The 18,097-nt window shown below is 43.5% G+C and overlaps 1 protein-coding gene across 1 annotated transcript in view; it reads left to right on the forward strand.

The window, feature by feature from the left end:
- LOC146809073 (B-cell receptor CD22-like) overlaps positions 1 to 18,097 on the forward strand; it is a 261,719-nt gene that overhangs the window by 137,789 nt on the left and 105,833 nt on the right. Inside the window, exon 5 of the mRNA XM_085614824.1 lies at positions 3,268 to 3,528. Within this exon, the coding sequence (XP_085470950.1) occupies positions 3,268 to 3,528 (261 nt within the window). The remainder of the gene's footprint in view (positions 1 to 3,267; positions 3,529 to 18,097) is intronic.

Here is an 18,097-nt window from a genome sequence, read left to right on the forward strand (position 1 = left end):
TCTCTCCATTCACCACTGGGACACCTCACCCTGTCTCCTGGAATTCCCCAGCCCTGTCACTCCAAACCCAGACAGCCAATACACATAACAGCAGAGCACACTGGAAGGCTTAGGCAAGAAAATACCTACTTTCTAAAAGTGGTATTTTCAAACACAGAATATAAAAAATAACCTTCATTAAAAGATGTATTTTAATATTCTGAGCTCAGGCATACTAAATTCGTTTTTCTACCATGTTCCTGGGGTCAGTTAGGACTATAGAGTGTAATAGTCAAACTGCCCATTCTGGCCAATGAGAACAGGTAGCCTTACAGTAGTAAAAAGCAAAATTGGGTGTAGTTCACAACCAGGACATGCTACACACATCAGAGCATATCCTACCTTACACATACAACGCACCCTACCATAGGGGTGGCTTACATTATGCCAAGGGAAGGTTCAGGGGCTGGGAAGTGGGTGCACTTCACAGCCAAGATGGCAGTTCTAGACTGTACACCGACACTGCAGTGGCTCGTCTGAGACAGACTTTACAAGCTGCTTCTGTGGGTGGCGCAACTCAGCACTGCAGGCCCACCAGCAGCATTTGGTTTACCAGCCCTGGGCACACACCGGCCACATTACTAGGGACTAACAGGTAAACCAAATAAGCCAATCATGGATATACCAATTCACATGTCATATTTACAAAGGGAGAGCATATGCACTTTAGCACTGATCAGCAGTGGTAAAGTACCCAGAGTCATAAAATCAACACAAACTAGTCAGAAAAAAATACAGGAGGAAGGCAAAAAGTTTAGGGATGACCCTGCAAAAAGGGCCATTTCCAACAGGTCTGCACTATGCTAGTAGTGTACACCAATCACTGTATGTAAGATACAAATGCAAGTCCAGGTCCTCAACGCTGACCACCAGTGTTAGAAATGGGGTCTCTAGTTGGCAATGGTTTGCATCTCTGTCCAAATAGGGACCCTTCTTCCTAGTCAGGGTAAGGGGGATACACTTCTAAAATAACCCCTGCACACCCCCTTGGTAGCTTGCCACGAGCGAAGTCAAAGAGGCTAGACAGTGGAACCCTATAGGCCACAAGCAGACAGGCTTATCTCATAGGCAGTGTGGAAAACATATGTGAACACATACAGTAATACAGTGAAAACACTACAATTGGAGACCACACCAGTTTAGAAAAAAATAGTAATCTTTATCTAAACCAAACAAGACCAAAACGACAAAAATCTACAATACATTGGTTATTGCAGCCGCACAGCAGGGCCTGTGGCGGAATCGGTGTGGTGATCGGAGATCAGTGCACGGGATTCAGCATGTGGCGACTTCTCGAGCCGCGGGCAGGCGCTGCTTCAGTTTCTGCGGCGATGTATCAGAAACAGGTGCGGATGCATCTCGCTTTTCGAAGTTGCATTACTTTTCCAGCTCCCAGCGGTAAAACAACCTCCAGAGGCCGAATACAGCAACAGGCACCTCTTGGCAGCTAAGAACTCCCAGCAAGGAAGTTCAGGGAAGCTGGTGGTGAAGTCTTTGTGTCCGTTAGACTTCAAACAGGAGGCAAGCTCTACTTCAAGCTCTTGGAGATCTTCCTCAAGCAGGGGACACACTACACTGCAAAGTCCTTGTCCTTTCCTTGGCAGAAAAAAACACCACAGGCCAACCCCAGACAGCACACAGCAATGGGGCAGTACTTCTCCTCAGTTTCTCCAGCTCTTCTCTTTGGCAAAGGTTCCTCATGAATCCCAGAAGTAATCTAAAGTTCAGGGGTCTGGGCCCAATTCTTTATAGTACAAATTCCTTTGTTCTCTGGTGGCAGCAAAGCTCTTTGCCCAGCCAAAACCAGTTCTGTCCTCTCTGATGCAGCTCCCTGGCAGGTGGTAGAGACAGCATTGTCAAAGGCTGACCAGGCCCATTTAGGTGTGAAGGAACTCTCCTCCCCCTACTCTGAATGCAGCCCAGGTCTATTCAGCCCAGCACTGACTCACCCTGGAAAGGCAGGACACACCTAAACCCCTAAGTGGCTGTCTGAACAGAATGCACATCCCCAGCCCCTGTCTCTCAAAAGCCAGACAGTCAATACACAAACCCAGCAGAGGCACACTGGACGGCTAAGCAAGAAAAAACCTACTTTCTAAAAATTGTATCTTCAAACACAGAATGTAAAAATCATCATCACTAAAAGATGCATCTTCATATTCTGAGTTCAGGCACACTATACGTTAACTTCCTATCTTGTCCCAATAGGAAGTTATATTTATAAAATGTTATAAATGAACTCCATTTTGTCCTATGGGACAGATAGCCTTTCAATAGTGAAAAACAAAATTGGCAGTATTTCACTATCAGGACATGTCACACACATCAGGGCATGTCCTACCTTTCACATACACTGCACCTTGCCCACAGGGGTACCTTGGGCCTACCTTAGGGGTGACTCACATGTAAGAAAAGGGAAGGTTAGGGCCATGGCACACAGGCACCGCGTTGGTAGGCCTGAGACTCTGTTGTACAGCTGCATGTGTGGGTGGCACAATCAGTGCTGCAAGCCCACTAGAGGCATTTGGTTTACAGGCACTGGGCACTCAGAGTGCACTGTACTAGGAACTTAACAGTAAACCAAATAAACCAATCATGCAACCACTAATCCTTCGTAACAATTTACAGAGGGAGCACTTGCACTTTGACACTGAACAGCAGTGGCAAAGTGCCCAAAGCATCCAGACCAGCAAGACGAATTTCAACAAACAGCAAAAACACAGGAGGCAAAGGCAAAAATACAGGGGAAACCCACGCCAAGGCTGCCAGGTCTAACAGGACTCAATATCTGTCAGGCAATATTTTTGCTATTAGTATTTTGACATTCAACTGAATATGACTGAGGCGTTGAGGGCCAGTTTCACAAGGAGCCTCAACGTGTTGGCGGAGTCTCTGCACTCATGTCAGAATCTCTGAAAAGAGACTCTCATTGGGAGATTCCATCACAGGTGCAGAAACTCCACCACAAATGTGAATCGGGCCCTGAGTGAAAGCTTGTGGCATGTAACATATGAATGTAAATAGTAAAATCATGCAGGCCTGCCGAAGATCCCTGCAGACCAAGGCTCATCCGAAACAGATTCCCAGATTGATCACCTCTTGAAAATGTATTTGCACAGGATGGCCAGAAATAAAATCCTAGTGGTGAGTTGTAAGAGTAAAGTCAATCATTCAAGACTGTGAAAGACTTGCAGACATCAATGTAATTATTTTCCCCTTTTATCACAGATGCTCCCAAAGGTGTAGATGCTGTTCTAGTTGAGGACCCACAGGTAGGAAAACCAATGGAACTGTCATGTGCGACGGAGAGCAGCAACCCAAGAGAGACTCATTTTACCTGGTATAAGAATGAGAAGGTGATACAGGAGCAGGATGGTAATACGTTGAAGATTGAGAGTACAACCATGGATGATGCCGGGGACTACCGCTGTGTGGCCCACAATGCAATGGGCAGCACCTCTTCTGCACCTGTGACTGTCAACGTCAAACGTGAGCATGGTTTCATCCATACCTTTTAATATTGAAAATAATTTAAAACTTAGCAATATGATTTTTAACTTTAGTTGGCGAAAGGTGCCTATAAAAGATACATGAAAAGTTTGAACATGGAAATAAAATCACACAATGCAGCCTGCAAAGCAGCAAAGAGTCAAAGCAGTGCAGACAAAGTACAGCTGACGTAAAGTGTGTTCAACATAAGAAGGCGCAAAGGATGTAGTGGAGGCGGAGTTTTAGATGCACACATTGCTATGTTAGCATAATCGTCTTAGATGTTAGAAACGCCATCTTGCCACTTTTTGCTGCTTTTGCACACGACACGGCAGATAGATGTTATTATTTGAAAACTGCTTGTCTGCCTTTTCCTCACATGAAAATGGTCTGTTGTTCACATCCCTAGACGTGCACCGCGACCTTGGTCTGAACATTGTGTGCAGAAACAGTCTGGGCCAACAAACAATGTATGCTTTTGAGTTCAGGTTGATCGGCCCACACTCTAGCCATAACATGCACACAGCTGCAAATATCTGAAAGTCGAGAGCCTTTAATATTGCAGTTTGCATGCATTAGACACACATTCTGGAGAAAAACTTTTCCAGGCGCAGAGCAAAGCTGATCCTGTGATGTGATTCACCTAGGCTGATCTTTACGGTATGGGGTTCCCCATTCAAACCTAGAGACCTTCTATTAGTCTAATAATACTAGCTTACTAGCGAAGGGAGGGTGGTTGTATTCCACTATCATTTGTAATATGATTTCTCCCTTCATTTTCTATGGTATTGTAACAGTGCTGATGGTTTTAATTTTAATCATTTGTCTGCTTATGTTAGCCAAAGTACTGCATCTTAGGACACGTAGTTTATAAAATAAACATTTTAAACTTTACTGTGTCTCCGAATACTCTTGTTGTGGACTGATATGAGAATAATAACGAACAGGTATTTCTGATTCCCACCATTCCTGAGAGTACTCTAAGTCGCATGTTCTGGGTTGTCTAATCATTGGTAGCTTCGAGATGATATGAAGAGCGAATGAGACACTGGTCGGATAGGGGTTCTGGGTACTGAGGTGAGTTTTTGGCACACCGCAATTCACTGAGGTCCTGGTTTCCTGCGCATAGTTCTGTGCATGAGCAGAATCCCTGCAACAAGTATAAACCAGGTCCAGACCCACCTACATTCTTGCAAGTGTCTAATACACTGCGGGTCAGATCATTATAAACCACATAAAGATAATAGCCAAGGCACGCAATGCTCCATTCGGCTGGGTCCCAGAGGTAAAAACACCACACTAGAATAAAGTTCCAACCAATGTCCGGCGTGATGGTGCTATGAAGGGTGCAACACATTCTTAGAGCCCTAACCTCATCCGGAAAGCCTAGCCCGCCATTAATTTCTTACACTGCACATCTGCTTTAAGGAAAGAACCCACCCTAAAAAAAATATTGTGGCTGCTTACTAGTGAAGGTGAAATAGCGCATCCCTAAACTTCGGATATGCTAAAAGTTTTAAAATAGGCTTAAAAAAGACAAAAGAGGAGATAACATTTTTTACAAAAAGACATAGAATGCATCAGTGTTTGATCAGACGAAGCATCACCTTGGCATCCAGGACAGAACCTCCGAAGGGACAACAAACCTACGGAAAACACAAAAGCCATCATACTCAACCGGTCCAGAAACAGAAGAGAAGAGACCACCTAGTGTGTAAGATCCATGGTCAGAACCAGTACTGGTTCTGCAGGTGCTTGAAACACAAATGGCTTGATGTACAATCGTTGATGATGGGGACTCGCAAACTGCATACAATTGCGAATCACAATTTGAAAGTCGAAATCATCAATGTACAACAGTGTCAGAGACACTGTTTGAGATTCCCAATAGGGTCGCAAATTGCATTCCTCATGAATATTAATTAGGCTGTCACAATTTGCAACCTCATTGGAAATGGCTGACACTCCCAGGGATGGTGGCCTGCTGGGGTCAGCAGACCTCGATGTCTGGGCAGTTTTTTTTTTTTAAATGCAGTCCATTTTTCCTCAAAGAAAACGGGATGCATTTGAAAAATAAAAATTTAACTTTTCGTTTTCATTTTTTAAGGGCAGGCAGTGGTCCCTGGGATCCCTGCCTGCCCTTAAAAAATGTTTGTGCATCCATTCCCAAAAGGGAAGAGGTTCCTTGAGGACCCCCTCCCATTTGCGAGTGCTTTACCACCCTTCTGAGACGGGTGGTAAACTGCGTGTGCTTTGCAATCGGAATTGTGGTTGCAAAATATTCTTACATAGCTTTAGGAGTCGCTATTAGGAAAGTAACTCCCCTTTCTAATAGCAAGTCGGTAAACCCTATTTTGTGAGATGCAAATTGTTTGCGACTCTCAAAATAGGGATGGTACATGGCCACACATTTTTTGCAGTCGCAAACGGGCCTAAAACGCCTTTGCAACAGTAAAAAACGGTCGTACATCTGGCCTAAAGTCATCTTTAACAGAGCTTTTGCTCAATTCATTGCTCAACCTCTGTGATAGACAAAGATCCGCAAAACATTGCTCGACCTTCAACTTGTCATCCTTTTTTAAAGTGAAGAGAACAGTAAACATAGTGGGTAAGCCCAGTGCATTCAAGGTTTTAGAGCTGTAAGCTGTTTGTCACTAAATCTAAACTACTCATAAAAGATGTGAAAGACTCCACTAATGAACAAAGAGCCCTCAAGGTCTGTACCATATGTAGCGCGTCACTTGTGTATATTAACGCTGGTACCAGCGAGTGGACAATCTTCAGGATGTCCATTTAAGTACTCGTCAGACAGGGACACAGTCTATCGATGTAAATAATAAAGAGCAGTGGGCTAAGGGGAAAACATCAAGCATTTCTCCTGTCGGGTCAAAATGAACCTTTGCATGAATGAACCTGGCCATCTGCACCGCTAGATCCAAAAACATCAACCACAGCTTGGTTCTGTTATCACAATCGAAAGCTGCTGAAAGATCCATAAAGGCCAGGTACAGTAGGCCGCGCTTGGTGATGTATACTTGCCCATACTCAGGTTTAGTTTCAAGCACTGTTCCTCTGTACCCAGCCCAGGTAAGAAACCAAATTGGAAGGGACATAAAATGTTGGTATGTTCTGTCCAAGATGTAAGACAGTTAAAAAACACCCTTCCAATTATTTTAACAGTACTATCTATGAGTCAGATGACGCGACAACATTTGGGCAACATGCAGTCTCGTTTTTGAAACTAAGTTCAATGAACGTGGAATCATTAAGGAATTATTAAATATGTTCATAATCAAAAGGCACCAGAGGTCAGAATTCCACTTAATGATATCCATAGGGACCCCGTCAGGTCCTGGGGCTTTGCCACCTAGCCTTTGCCTATTGGCATCAAATGCTTCTGTTGAAGTTACTGAAATTGTGGCGAGTGAAGTACTTTGCCCCAGAGTAGTTCCCTGAGACTCTCCTCTACCTCCAGATGATACACAGCACTGAAATGCAAGACCCTTTCCAATCCTGAAACACTGCATAACAGTAATGCTTTGCTGGGGCGTCCCTTTGCCTAAAGAGCTAAAAAAATCATTAATATAAAAACTAATGAGATAAAAAATAAAAATGGGTCAGTTTACCCTTAATAAACTGGGCTAAAATGGTAGAACTCCCGGAATCAATGAAAGCTGCTTCCACTTTCAAACTCAGATTGACCCAAAGGAGAGACCACCCTTGGCTCTGTCACATGAGGAGGGGGTGGTAGGACAAGGAAAACAGGTAAAACCAACACAAGATTGAGAAAATGAGTCCCAGGTTTCATGCAAAGCAACAAAATCTAATTTTGCAATGCAATTAAGTCAGGCTGGGTTACTAATCTTGCAAACACATAGAGATGATGGACGGAGCGCTGAAACTTTTCAGACACTCACCCCCAATCACAGATCTGGGTTGAATCCATCATCGTTCTTTAGCTCACTTCACCACCCCAGTGCAGACACAGCTATATGCAAATCAGTCTTGACACTGTGCCTCATGGGAACAATCCAGACCTAACTGCCAAGCCATGTCTTCTCTGGACCGGAAACAAGCATCCTGGGACCGGTTTTGGGCTAACAGCCCCCATCAGCCAGGCTAGCTTGGATCCCGTGGCGAAGTGAGCAAGGGACCCACGTCTGGGCATACACTGCCAACTTAGGGCAAACAAAGCAAACACAATGAGATGATGGACGGAGCGCTGAAACTTTTCAGACACTCAGCACCTGTCACAGATCTGGGTTGAATCCATCATTGTTCTTTAGCTCACTTCGCCACTCCAGTTCAGACACAGCTATATGCAAAACAGTCTTGACCCTGTGCCTCATGGGAACAGTCCAGACCGAACTGCCAAGCCATGTCTTCCCTGGACAGGAAACAAGCATCCTGGTGCAGTTTTTTTTGGCAAACATCCCTCATCAGCCAGGCTAGCTTGAATCCAGTGGCAAAGTGAACAAGGGACCCAAGTCTGTGCATACCCTGCTAACTTAGGGGGAACAAAGCAAACACTAGGAGATGATGGACGGAGCGCTGAAACTTTTCAGACATTCACAGATCTGGGTTGAATCCATCATTGTTCTTTAGCTCACTTCGCCACCCTAGTTCAGACACAGCTATATGCAAATCAGTCTTGACACTGTGCCTCATGGGAACAGTCCAGACCGAACTGCCAAGCCATGTCTTCCCTGGACCGGAAACAAGCATCATGGGACCGGTTTCAGGCTAACAGCCCTCATCAGCCAGGCTAGCTTGGATCCCGTGGTGAAGTGAGCAAGGGACCCACTTCTGGGCATACCCTGCCAACTTAGAGCACACAAAGCAAACACAAGGTGATGATGGGACAGAGCGCTGAAACTTTTCAGACACTCAGCCCCTGTCACAGATCTGGGTTGAATCCATCATTGTTCTTTAGCTCACTTCGCCACACCAGTTCAGACACAGCTATATGCAGAACAGTCTTGACCCTGTGCCTCATGGGAACAGTCCAGACCGAACTGCCAAGCCATGTCTTCCCTGGACCAGAAACAAGCAACCTGGTGTCGGTTTCGGGCAAACAGCCCTCATCAGCCAGGCTAGCTTGAATCCAGTGGCAAAGTGAACAAGGGACCCACGTCTGTGCATACCCTGCTAACTTAGGGGGAACAAAGCAAACACTTGGAGATGATGGACGGAGCGCTGAAACTTTTCAGACAATAACAGTTCTGGGTTGAATCCATCATTGTTCTTTAGCTCACTTCACCACCCCAGTTCTGACACAGCTGCATGCAAATCAGTCTTGACCCTGTGCCTTATGGGAACAATCCAGACCGAACTGCCAAGCCATGTCTTCTCTGGACCAGAAACAAGCATCCTGTGACCGGTTTTGGGCTAACAGCCTTCATCAGTCAGGCTAGATTGGATCCCGTGGCGAAGTGAGCAAGGGACCCACGTCTGGGCATACCCTGCCAACTTAGGGCTAACAAAGCAAACACTAGGAGATGATGGACGGAGCGCTGAAACCTTTCAGACACTCACAGATCTGGGTTGAATCCATCATTGTTCTTTAGCTCACTTCGCCACCCCAGTTCAGACACAGCTGCATGCAAATCAGTCTTGACCCTGTGCCTCATGGGAACAATCCAGACCGAACTGCCAAGCCATGTCTTCTATGGACCAGAAACAAGCATCCTGGGACCGGTTTCGGGCTAACAGCCCTCATCAGCCAGGCTAGCTTGGATCCCGTGGCGAAGTGAGCAAGGGACCCACGTCTGGGCATACCCTGCCAACTTAGGGCAAACACAAGGTGATGATGGACAGAGCGCTGAAACTTTTCAGACACTCACCCCCAGTCACTGATCTGGGTTGAATCCATCATCGTTCTTTAGCTCACTTCGCCACCCCAGTTCAGACACAGCTATATGCAAATCAGTCTTGACCCTGTGCCTCATGGGAACAGTCCAGACCGAACTGCCAAGCCATGTCTTCTCTAGACAGGAAACAACCATCCTGGGACCGGTCCTAGGATGCTTGTTTCCAGTCCAGGGAGGACCTGGTCTGGCAGTTTGGACTGGACTGTTCCCATTGGGCACAGGATCAAGACTGATTTGCACATGGCTGGATCCAAACTGGAATGGCATGGTGTTGCAAAATCATCATGTGCCCTGGGCACCCCCCAACGTTTTGCTGTTTGATACTGGTGGTAACTGACTCTGACTGACCCTGGGCTCTGCCTAACCAGGCCCAGGGCCAGTGCAATGCTAAAAGAGACACATTAAAATACAGTTAAAACCCCTACATACACTAGGGTACAAAATGGTACGGTGGGGTACCCCTGTGATTGTCATGACCTACCCTATAAGCCCCTAGTATATAATAGGGCAGGGGGATTGAAACTACCTGGAAGTCCCTAGCACTGTAGGGAATGGCAGTTTAGATCCAGCAGCTCTTTTTACACTTGCATGTGTGCATTGCTGAGGCCAAAGCTCAGTTTAAAAGCCGGCCTGGGCGCCAGGACTGCTTTTAAAAAGTAAATTGTGCCCAAACTCGACTTTGGGGTTTGCGGCACTAAAAATGGATAACCTGCAATGTTTTGGCATTTTAGGAACCCCAGGGTCTCCCCTAGGTGTCCCAGGGGTGGGGGGTCAGATATTTATAAGGTACACCCTTATAAAATGAGTTTTATACACCCAGGGTTAAGTGAAATTTCACATTTCACTTCCCACATTGTGGTAAAGTTCTGCTCAAATTCGACGTTGATGCTAGGAAAACTAGGGTTAACCAGCTCTGCTGGGAGGGCAGTGTGCTGCTACACAGGAATGCTAGAGCAGGGGGAGGAATCGTAAACCATGCTCTTGAAACGCAGAGGGAGGGCCTCATTGCCAGTCTCCACCCCACACTTTTGACCCCAACCGGACCTAGGATTACGGAAGGTATGTGCAGATGGTAGGGGGAAAGTCTATGGAAATAAGCCATCTTAGGGAGTGTGTTTAGCCAGCTCTTGATTCTCTGCTGGAAAATCAGCCATTATGAATTTGGAGGATTTGGTGCACTCTGGGACAAATTAATGCCACACTCTACAGGATTGGGTCATATTTTTGGGGAGTTGGCCTGCTTCCATTGGTCAGCAGTGACCTCCTGCTTTACCCAGAGAACTGGGAATAAGTATCTGAGAGGGGCAGAGCCTCTCAGATCTGCTGCTTGAAACTTACTGAAGCAAGACATTGCCAAGCTGAAGAAGATTGCTGTGCAAAGATTTCTAAGGCCTGACCTCTGAAGACTGCACCATCTGAAACAGCCCTGTGGATTATTTTGCTGAAAAAAGAACTAAAGAGTGGACTCCCTGAAAACTACAGGTTAAAAGAGCTCATCTGGAACATCACCAACTAAATCTACACCTTCGAGAACCATCAGTGGATTTGGAAGGGTTTTGTACATGGGTATTGTGGGAACTGAAGTCCTCAACTTTCAAGGACCATCTTGGAGCATCCAGACCCTTGGAGTGAATTTGAGACACTTTGGGAACCCTTGAGGAACGTCAGGAAGAAGTTCAAGAAGTTGGGAGAACTTTGGAGCAACTTTGGAAAAAAGCTCCATAAATGGACTGATTCAACCTGGCCAGCCAGGCCGCCTGCCTTCAACCGCAAGCTGGACAAGCCATCCAGGTGCATCCCGCTAAAAACTCCATTGGTCCAATATCCACAGTTTGACTGGGACTAGAAGAAATCTGAAGCCGGCGAACCCTCACCAGATCCGGCTACATGAAGAGCATCGAGAGACCCCGCAAGAAAAAGCTCCAGAAAAATTTCTAAGTCCGCTCATTGAAAAGGTGACCAGGAGCAACCGCGAATGCCAAGCTGCCTGCCTTCCATCGCATGTCGGCCTGGATTCCTGGGTTGCCCCGCTGAATCGATAATAAAACATTTCTAAGTCCACTCAAGGGAAGTTGACCGGGAGCTCGTCGAAAGGCAATCCGGCGAACCCTCACGGAATCCGGACTGGCTGGGAACTTCAAGGTACCTCGGGGAGAGTGCGAAGAAACTGAGACCGGGACCTGCCACGAGCTGTAGCCGCCCAGGGCTCCATCGCAGTCGGACTGAAACTTTGACTTTGACCCGGTCTATCGCGAACAGGTATCCCAATATGGTGCTATAATCTTTTATGTGCTATATTTTGCTACATCTTTGAAAATTCATATCTCCGGTTCCCTACATTGGATTTTTGTCGTTTTGGTGTCATTTTAAAGATTAAAGATATTTCATATTTTTATAAATTGGTGTTGTGTTTTTATTAGGTGTTCTCGCGTAATTATTTACTGAATTGGTATTTTTAAATGCTTTACATACCTGTCTTTGAAGTTAAGCCTGCCTGCTCGCAGCCAAGCTACCAAGGGTTGAGCAAAGGAATAATTTTCTAAGACCTATGCTGAGTCCTATCATGTATTAGCGGCCTTATTGCCAGTGGCATACCTACATTTGCCCCTACCAATAACCCACTTTCCAACATTTGGTGCTTAGCAGTGTGGATGAGGACTTGTGTTTAAAAAGTACACCTTTCAGTAAGTGAATTAAGATTATAAAAATCCTCTAAATTGCCTTGGAACAAAACTTTTGAGTGTGATTTTTGGAATTTGAACTAAACTGTTTTTAATCCATTGTTTTGATTTTTCCAAATTGTTCTAAGTCTGTTGTGCCTATTTGTTGTGACCCAAAACTAGGGAACCATGGAGCTGGACCCGGCTAAACTGTCCCAGTTTTAGATAGCTGATCTTAGGGCACAGTGTAGGCTTAGGGGGCTGCCTGCTGCCAAGAAGATGAGGAAGGCAGGGTTGCTTGAGTCCCTACAGGCCTGGGCAGGGGAAGCTGAGGAGAACCTAGGGGGATGGAGGATGTTCCCCCAACCTCACCCAAGAGGGGGGGGGGTGAGACCTCTTCCATTGTGACTAATGTTAGCCAGGTGAATCCAGATGGTGGAAGTGGGGAAGAGTCCCTTACTCAGGCATCACTACTGTCCCTTGCAGAGAGACAGCTTGAGGCTCAATTAGCTTTGATTGCCTTGAAGAAGGAGAAATTGGAGTTGGCTTATAAGAGATGGAAGAGGGAGGAAGTGAGAAGAAATGGTGGCAGTGAAAATGATGAATATTTTGAAATGTACAAGGGTGGTGGATTTGGTCCCAAACTTCCCAAGGGTATAGTACCCAAGTACACTGAGGAGGATGTCATTGACAAGTGGCTAGCAGCTTTGAGAGGGCCCTTAGAATGAGTAGGGTCCACTCTAGGTATTGGGGTGCACTCCTGTGTGATTCCAGTAGCTGGGAAGGATAGGCTCCTGACCCTGAAGGGAGATGATGCAGAATCATACCAACAGATGAAAGCATGCTTAGTTAAGAGATTTGGTCTGACTCCAGAGCAGTACAGGGTGAAGTTTAGAGGCACCCAGAGTTCAAAATCTTGGGTAGACTTTGTGGACATTTCAGTGAAGTCACTGGAAGGCTGGATTGTTGGTGACAAAGTTGACACCTATGAGGGATTGTATAATTTGTTTTTGAAAAGAACATATTTTGACTCATTGTGCAGAAGAGAAGTTACGCCAGTATCTAGTGGACTCTAACGTGACAGACCCCAGACAGCTGGGGGAAGTAGCTGATGAGTGGGTGAGAACCCGGGTTTCCATTCAGCACCAGGAGTGTGACCAGAAGAAAGGAGGACAGGTCCCTCCCCAGGGGAAGGCCCTGGGAAAGGAAGGTCAAAACCAGAAGGAGTCCTCCAAAGACCCACAAAAACCTGCACAAGGAGGGGGAAGGCCCTGAGCCAACCCAATGCAAAGGGATTAAGAACAGACTTGACCTTCTCAAACCAAAAATTCCAAATGATTTCAAAGACACAAGAATGACATTCGTATCAAACCTTTCAACTTAAAGCGTAAAAATCAAGAATTTTATTTGCAAATATTGGCCACTTTTACAAGCTGAACCGTATTTTAAGGGTATTTTCCATCAATTTCCAATTTTTGCTTATCAACGCACTCATGATCTACAACAACTCCTCAATTAGAGCCCTCCACAATTTGACCTTCAGCATAAAGGTACTGTTCCCTGTCATAATTGTGGCAGCTGTAATACCATCATCAAGGGTACTATCATAATGCATCCCACTAAAGGTACACCTATCAAATTACGCGTCATGGTCACTTGTGACTCTAGCAACGTTGTCTATCAATTAAAATGTGCATGTGGATTACCATACGTGAGTAAAACGGAGCGCAAAATCAAGACCTGTCTCCAGGAACACAAAAGTAACATACGGACTAAGAACACCAAGTCTACAGTGGCGGCACATTTCCTTGAGTCTAACCATAATATCAGTCAACTTAGATTCATGGTATTGGAACAAATCACTGTGCAACAAGGCAGAGATAACAGAAGTTTCCTTTTACAACGTGAACTTTATTGGATAAACAAACTTAATTCAGTGCACCCCAGGGGGCTTAATGAACGCCTTGAATTCAGTTGTTATTTATAATTTTGTTCTTCAGTGACCTGTGCTATTTTTATTTCCCTGTATTCTGCATGTTTCATTTACATGGTTGTCATTGCATTTCGTTTCAATTTTGGTCATTATTTCTACACATTTATTGCTTTTAGCGTTATGTTCATCTTTTTCTTTTTTTCCTTTTGATTATTACGGATCCTTCTTAATTTATTTTGCACTTGTCTTCGTTAATATTCTATTTATTTAGTTTTTTTTTTCTATCCCTGTCATTCACATAGTATTTTTACCATGGCTGCACCTTAGGCGCGTACACTTCCGGGTTTTCCTCCTATTTTATTTCTGGTGTCAACACACGCGGTATTAGTATTCTGATACGGTTCTGTCTACACCCGGCCTATCACACTCACAGGTACGCGCTGGTATATTAGTTTATGGTAGCGGGTTTTTCCGTATTTCACCGTCGTTCGATAACTTTGGTTGCTTTGCTAATGTTGAGAGCACTCGTTCTTATTGCACTCACAGGCGCGCGCTGGTATATTAGTTTATGGTAGTGGGAACATTTTTCTGTATTTCACGCTCGTTCTGTAACTTTGGTAACATTGGATATGTTGCGAACACTTGTTTTTACTTGTTCCTATTAGTGTTCGTGGGTGTTTCCATATGCTCACACCTTCGGTGATCTTTCATATTAACGTATACACGATTACTGACTCCTTGGCACTTTACCACTTTTTACGTTCGTAGAACTGTTTTTATCACGATTCTTCGTAATATGTACATCGCCGTTTTTCACTCTTACTAAACATTGGCTATAAATCGTCTTTTCTGAATTCTTTTTTCATTTTGGTGACGGGCAAAAATGTCCCTGGCATTCTACTTCAGATATATGTGCACCATATTCTGTTCTGCATTTCTGGGCTCTTGGATCTCAGCTCAATCCACTATTTTTCCTATTGCTTTTAGGAAATTCCCCCTGACGAAGGGTTAGACCCGAAATGCATCGGGGAATTCAGGATACCTGTTCGGTTGCATTTATATTGAATATGTGAACCACATCGACATTCAATCATTTTTTCGCATACTTCTAACATATGAGATTTATCATATGAGGATTACATATTGATGATTAAATTCTACATTTAACTGAACAAATTGGATTAATGATCTTCATTTAAGCGAGTCCATCGCTATTCAGTGAGTGCTAGGTGAGGACGTTCTGCCCCAAAGGATGCTAGCCGTTTATATGAAACAAACCTCAGGAGATTAGGAGGTGGTACTCACAAGCACCAAAGAGTTTTTTTCAAGATTACAATTCATCCAAAAAAAATTCAGATACTTGAGAGTGCGACCGTACTCCATTTTTTCAGTCATGTGTAGAGTCGACACAAGTTTTATACGCAGCCCCAAAGAAGCGATGAAACAGTAGATCAGTTTGTAACATGTTTACGTGAGTTATCCATCAAATGCCAATTTGGTGGGATGAGAGATGAAATGATCAGGGATCATCTGATAGTTCAGTGTTGTAATAAAAAAATGCAAGAAAGGTTATTGGCTGTGAAAAACCCGACATTGAGTAATGCCATAGAAATAGCTAAAGTTGTGGAGCAATCAGATGCTTGCATGAAGGAAATGGAGAAAAAAGACAATACGGAATCTCAAGTATAGAACAAGATGAGGTTAATGCAGTAAATGCAAATAAAAGTGGTGATGCTTCTGGAAAGAAAAGTATACCTAGTAAAAAGTATAATAATCCTGCAACATAGAATATAGATTATAGTAAATCAGACGAGAAAATGTGTACTAGATGTAGTAGCACCTATCACACAGCATATTATAGAAAATGTTATGCTATTGACAAAGTGTGTAAAAAATGTGGTTGAAAGGGTCATTTCTTTAAGATGTGTAAAACATACAATAAGCCGAAGGTGGTTGTGGTACAAAATGTGGAGAAAGAAATAAGTATGAATGATGTAGAAGGTAAAGACAAAATGCTCTGTGTCAATGAGGATGATATGACATCCACTCCTGGAAGGAGATTCAGACCTAAAGCAACTTTTAAGGTACAATGAAAAGAAATTGAGTTGGTGGTGGATTCTGGTTCATTTTATACTATTATTCCTCAAGAGTTGTTTAAATATAATTGGCCGATTACTGAATTACTTCCCAAAGATATCAATCCTGGAGGGTATCAGGGTGAGATAATTGATACTATTGGGTATATGTTAACCGAAATTTCATCCCAAAACAGGTGTGTGAAAGGGAAGGTCTATGTAGCAGAAAAAGGACCACCAATTTTAGGTTTGGCACACCAATATGATTTACATATTATCATAAATCCCAAAGCTATACATAAGGTTATGGTTGTTGATGAGATCACCACTGATACCAATGTTGGAAGCGTAGGTAATCTATTTTCTGAGGAGATTGGTGAGCTCAAAGGTTATGTGCACAAAATTGTACTCAAACCCAATGCTGTTCCCATGCAGCATAAGGTAAGAAAGGTTCCCATTATTGCCAGACAGGACGTAAAATGTATGCTTGAGGAGATGGTAAAACAAGGTATAATAGAACAAATGGAAACTTCCAGGTGGATTTCACCAGTGGTGATCACAGGCAAACCTGACGGCAGTTACAGGTTTTGTGTGGACTTTCGCACTCTGAATCAAAACATTGAGGTTGATAATTTTCCTTTACCAAACATAAGTGAACTCATTTTGTCATTAAAAGGTGGAAGATATTTTTTTCGAAATAATTTGACCTTCTCAGAGCATACCACCAAATTAAATTACATAAGGAGTCTAAACCATTAACTGCATTCATAACTACAGGAGGGGTATTCCAGTTTAACAGGATGCATTTGGTTTAGCATCCGCTGCTAGAGTCTTCCAAAGGATGATGGGTTTGTTCCTAAAAGGTACAAAAAATGTTGTGCATTTCTAAGATGATGTGTTAGTATTTGGGGACACAAAATAAAATCATAACTTAGCTCTAAAGGAAGTTTTAAATAAAATGAATGATGCTGGACTAACTCTGAAAAAAGCAAAATGCAAATTTTGTGTAGAGGAAGTAGAATATCTTGATGACACGTTGTCTGCTGGAGGAATTAAACCTAAACGCGATCTAATTGAGGCTATAAGAAAAGCTCCTGCACCCGTAGACAAAGACCAACTTAGGTCTTTTCTTGGGCTTATAGAGTATTATGCTATACAGAGGGTTGAATATATTGCAGGCTGGAAAAATTGTCAGGCGGATGGACTGTCAAGATTACCCTTTCCTTGGTATGAGGTTGATAAAATATAGTGGAATCTTATGAGAGTGAGGGTGCAGTTGCTGTGATTGAGGAACTAATGGAAGCATAAAGGGTATGTTACTTTGTGCAATGGTGAAAATTGGAAGTTGAGGAGAGTTGCGTTATATAAAAAAAACAGTGACCATGAGAAGAGTAGTACGTCTAAGAATATTAGTAATTTCAATCCTCATTTATTCATGAGTGATGAAGAGATTATTAGAAGACCGCTTAGTGATCACTCAAGAGACAGTGGTGATGGCTTAGGAGAGGTTAATAATAGAGGTGCTTCACAAAGGACCAGATGTCCTCCCAGGTATCTTCAAATCTATGTATGTGGAGACTTTTAGCCGTCAACCTATTGTCCCACAAAAGATTTCATATTTTTATAACTCAATGTGACATGTTATTAATTCTCACATAGTAATGTATTTATTTATTTATTTGTTTACTTTTAAGTCAATGTGGCATGCTATTAATTCTCATATGGTAATGTATATGGTAATGCATTTATTTATTTATTTATTTATTTTATTGTTATTTAAAGGAGAGAGTATATGTTGTATTTTCAGGTGGGTTTTATTACTGTATCTGGTGCTTTAAATACTACATTCCATTGTATGTTCTAGTGTTGTTATGCACCTTGACATAGCTGTGTTACCTGCCCCTCAGTTGTCTATTGGCTGGACAGGGAACACCAATGTTTCTCTGACGCTCCTAATAAACTACATCTTAGGATATCAATAAGCCTTTTCAGTGATTTTTTAATACAACATTGTACTCACTCCCAAATTGA

This window comes from Triturus cristatus, chromosome 7 (genome assembly GCF_964204655.1).
Source record: "Triturus cristatus chromosome 7, aTriCri1.1, whole genome shotgun sequence".
NCBI lineage: Eukaryota > Metazoa > Chordata > Amphibia > Caudata > Salamandridae > Triturus > Triturus cristatus.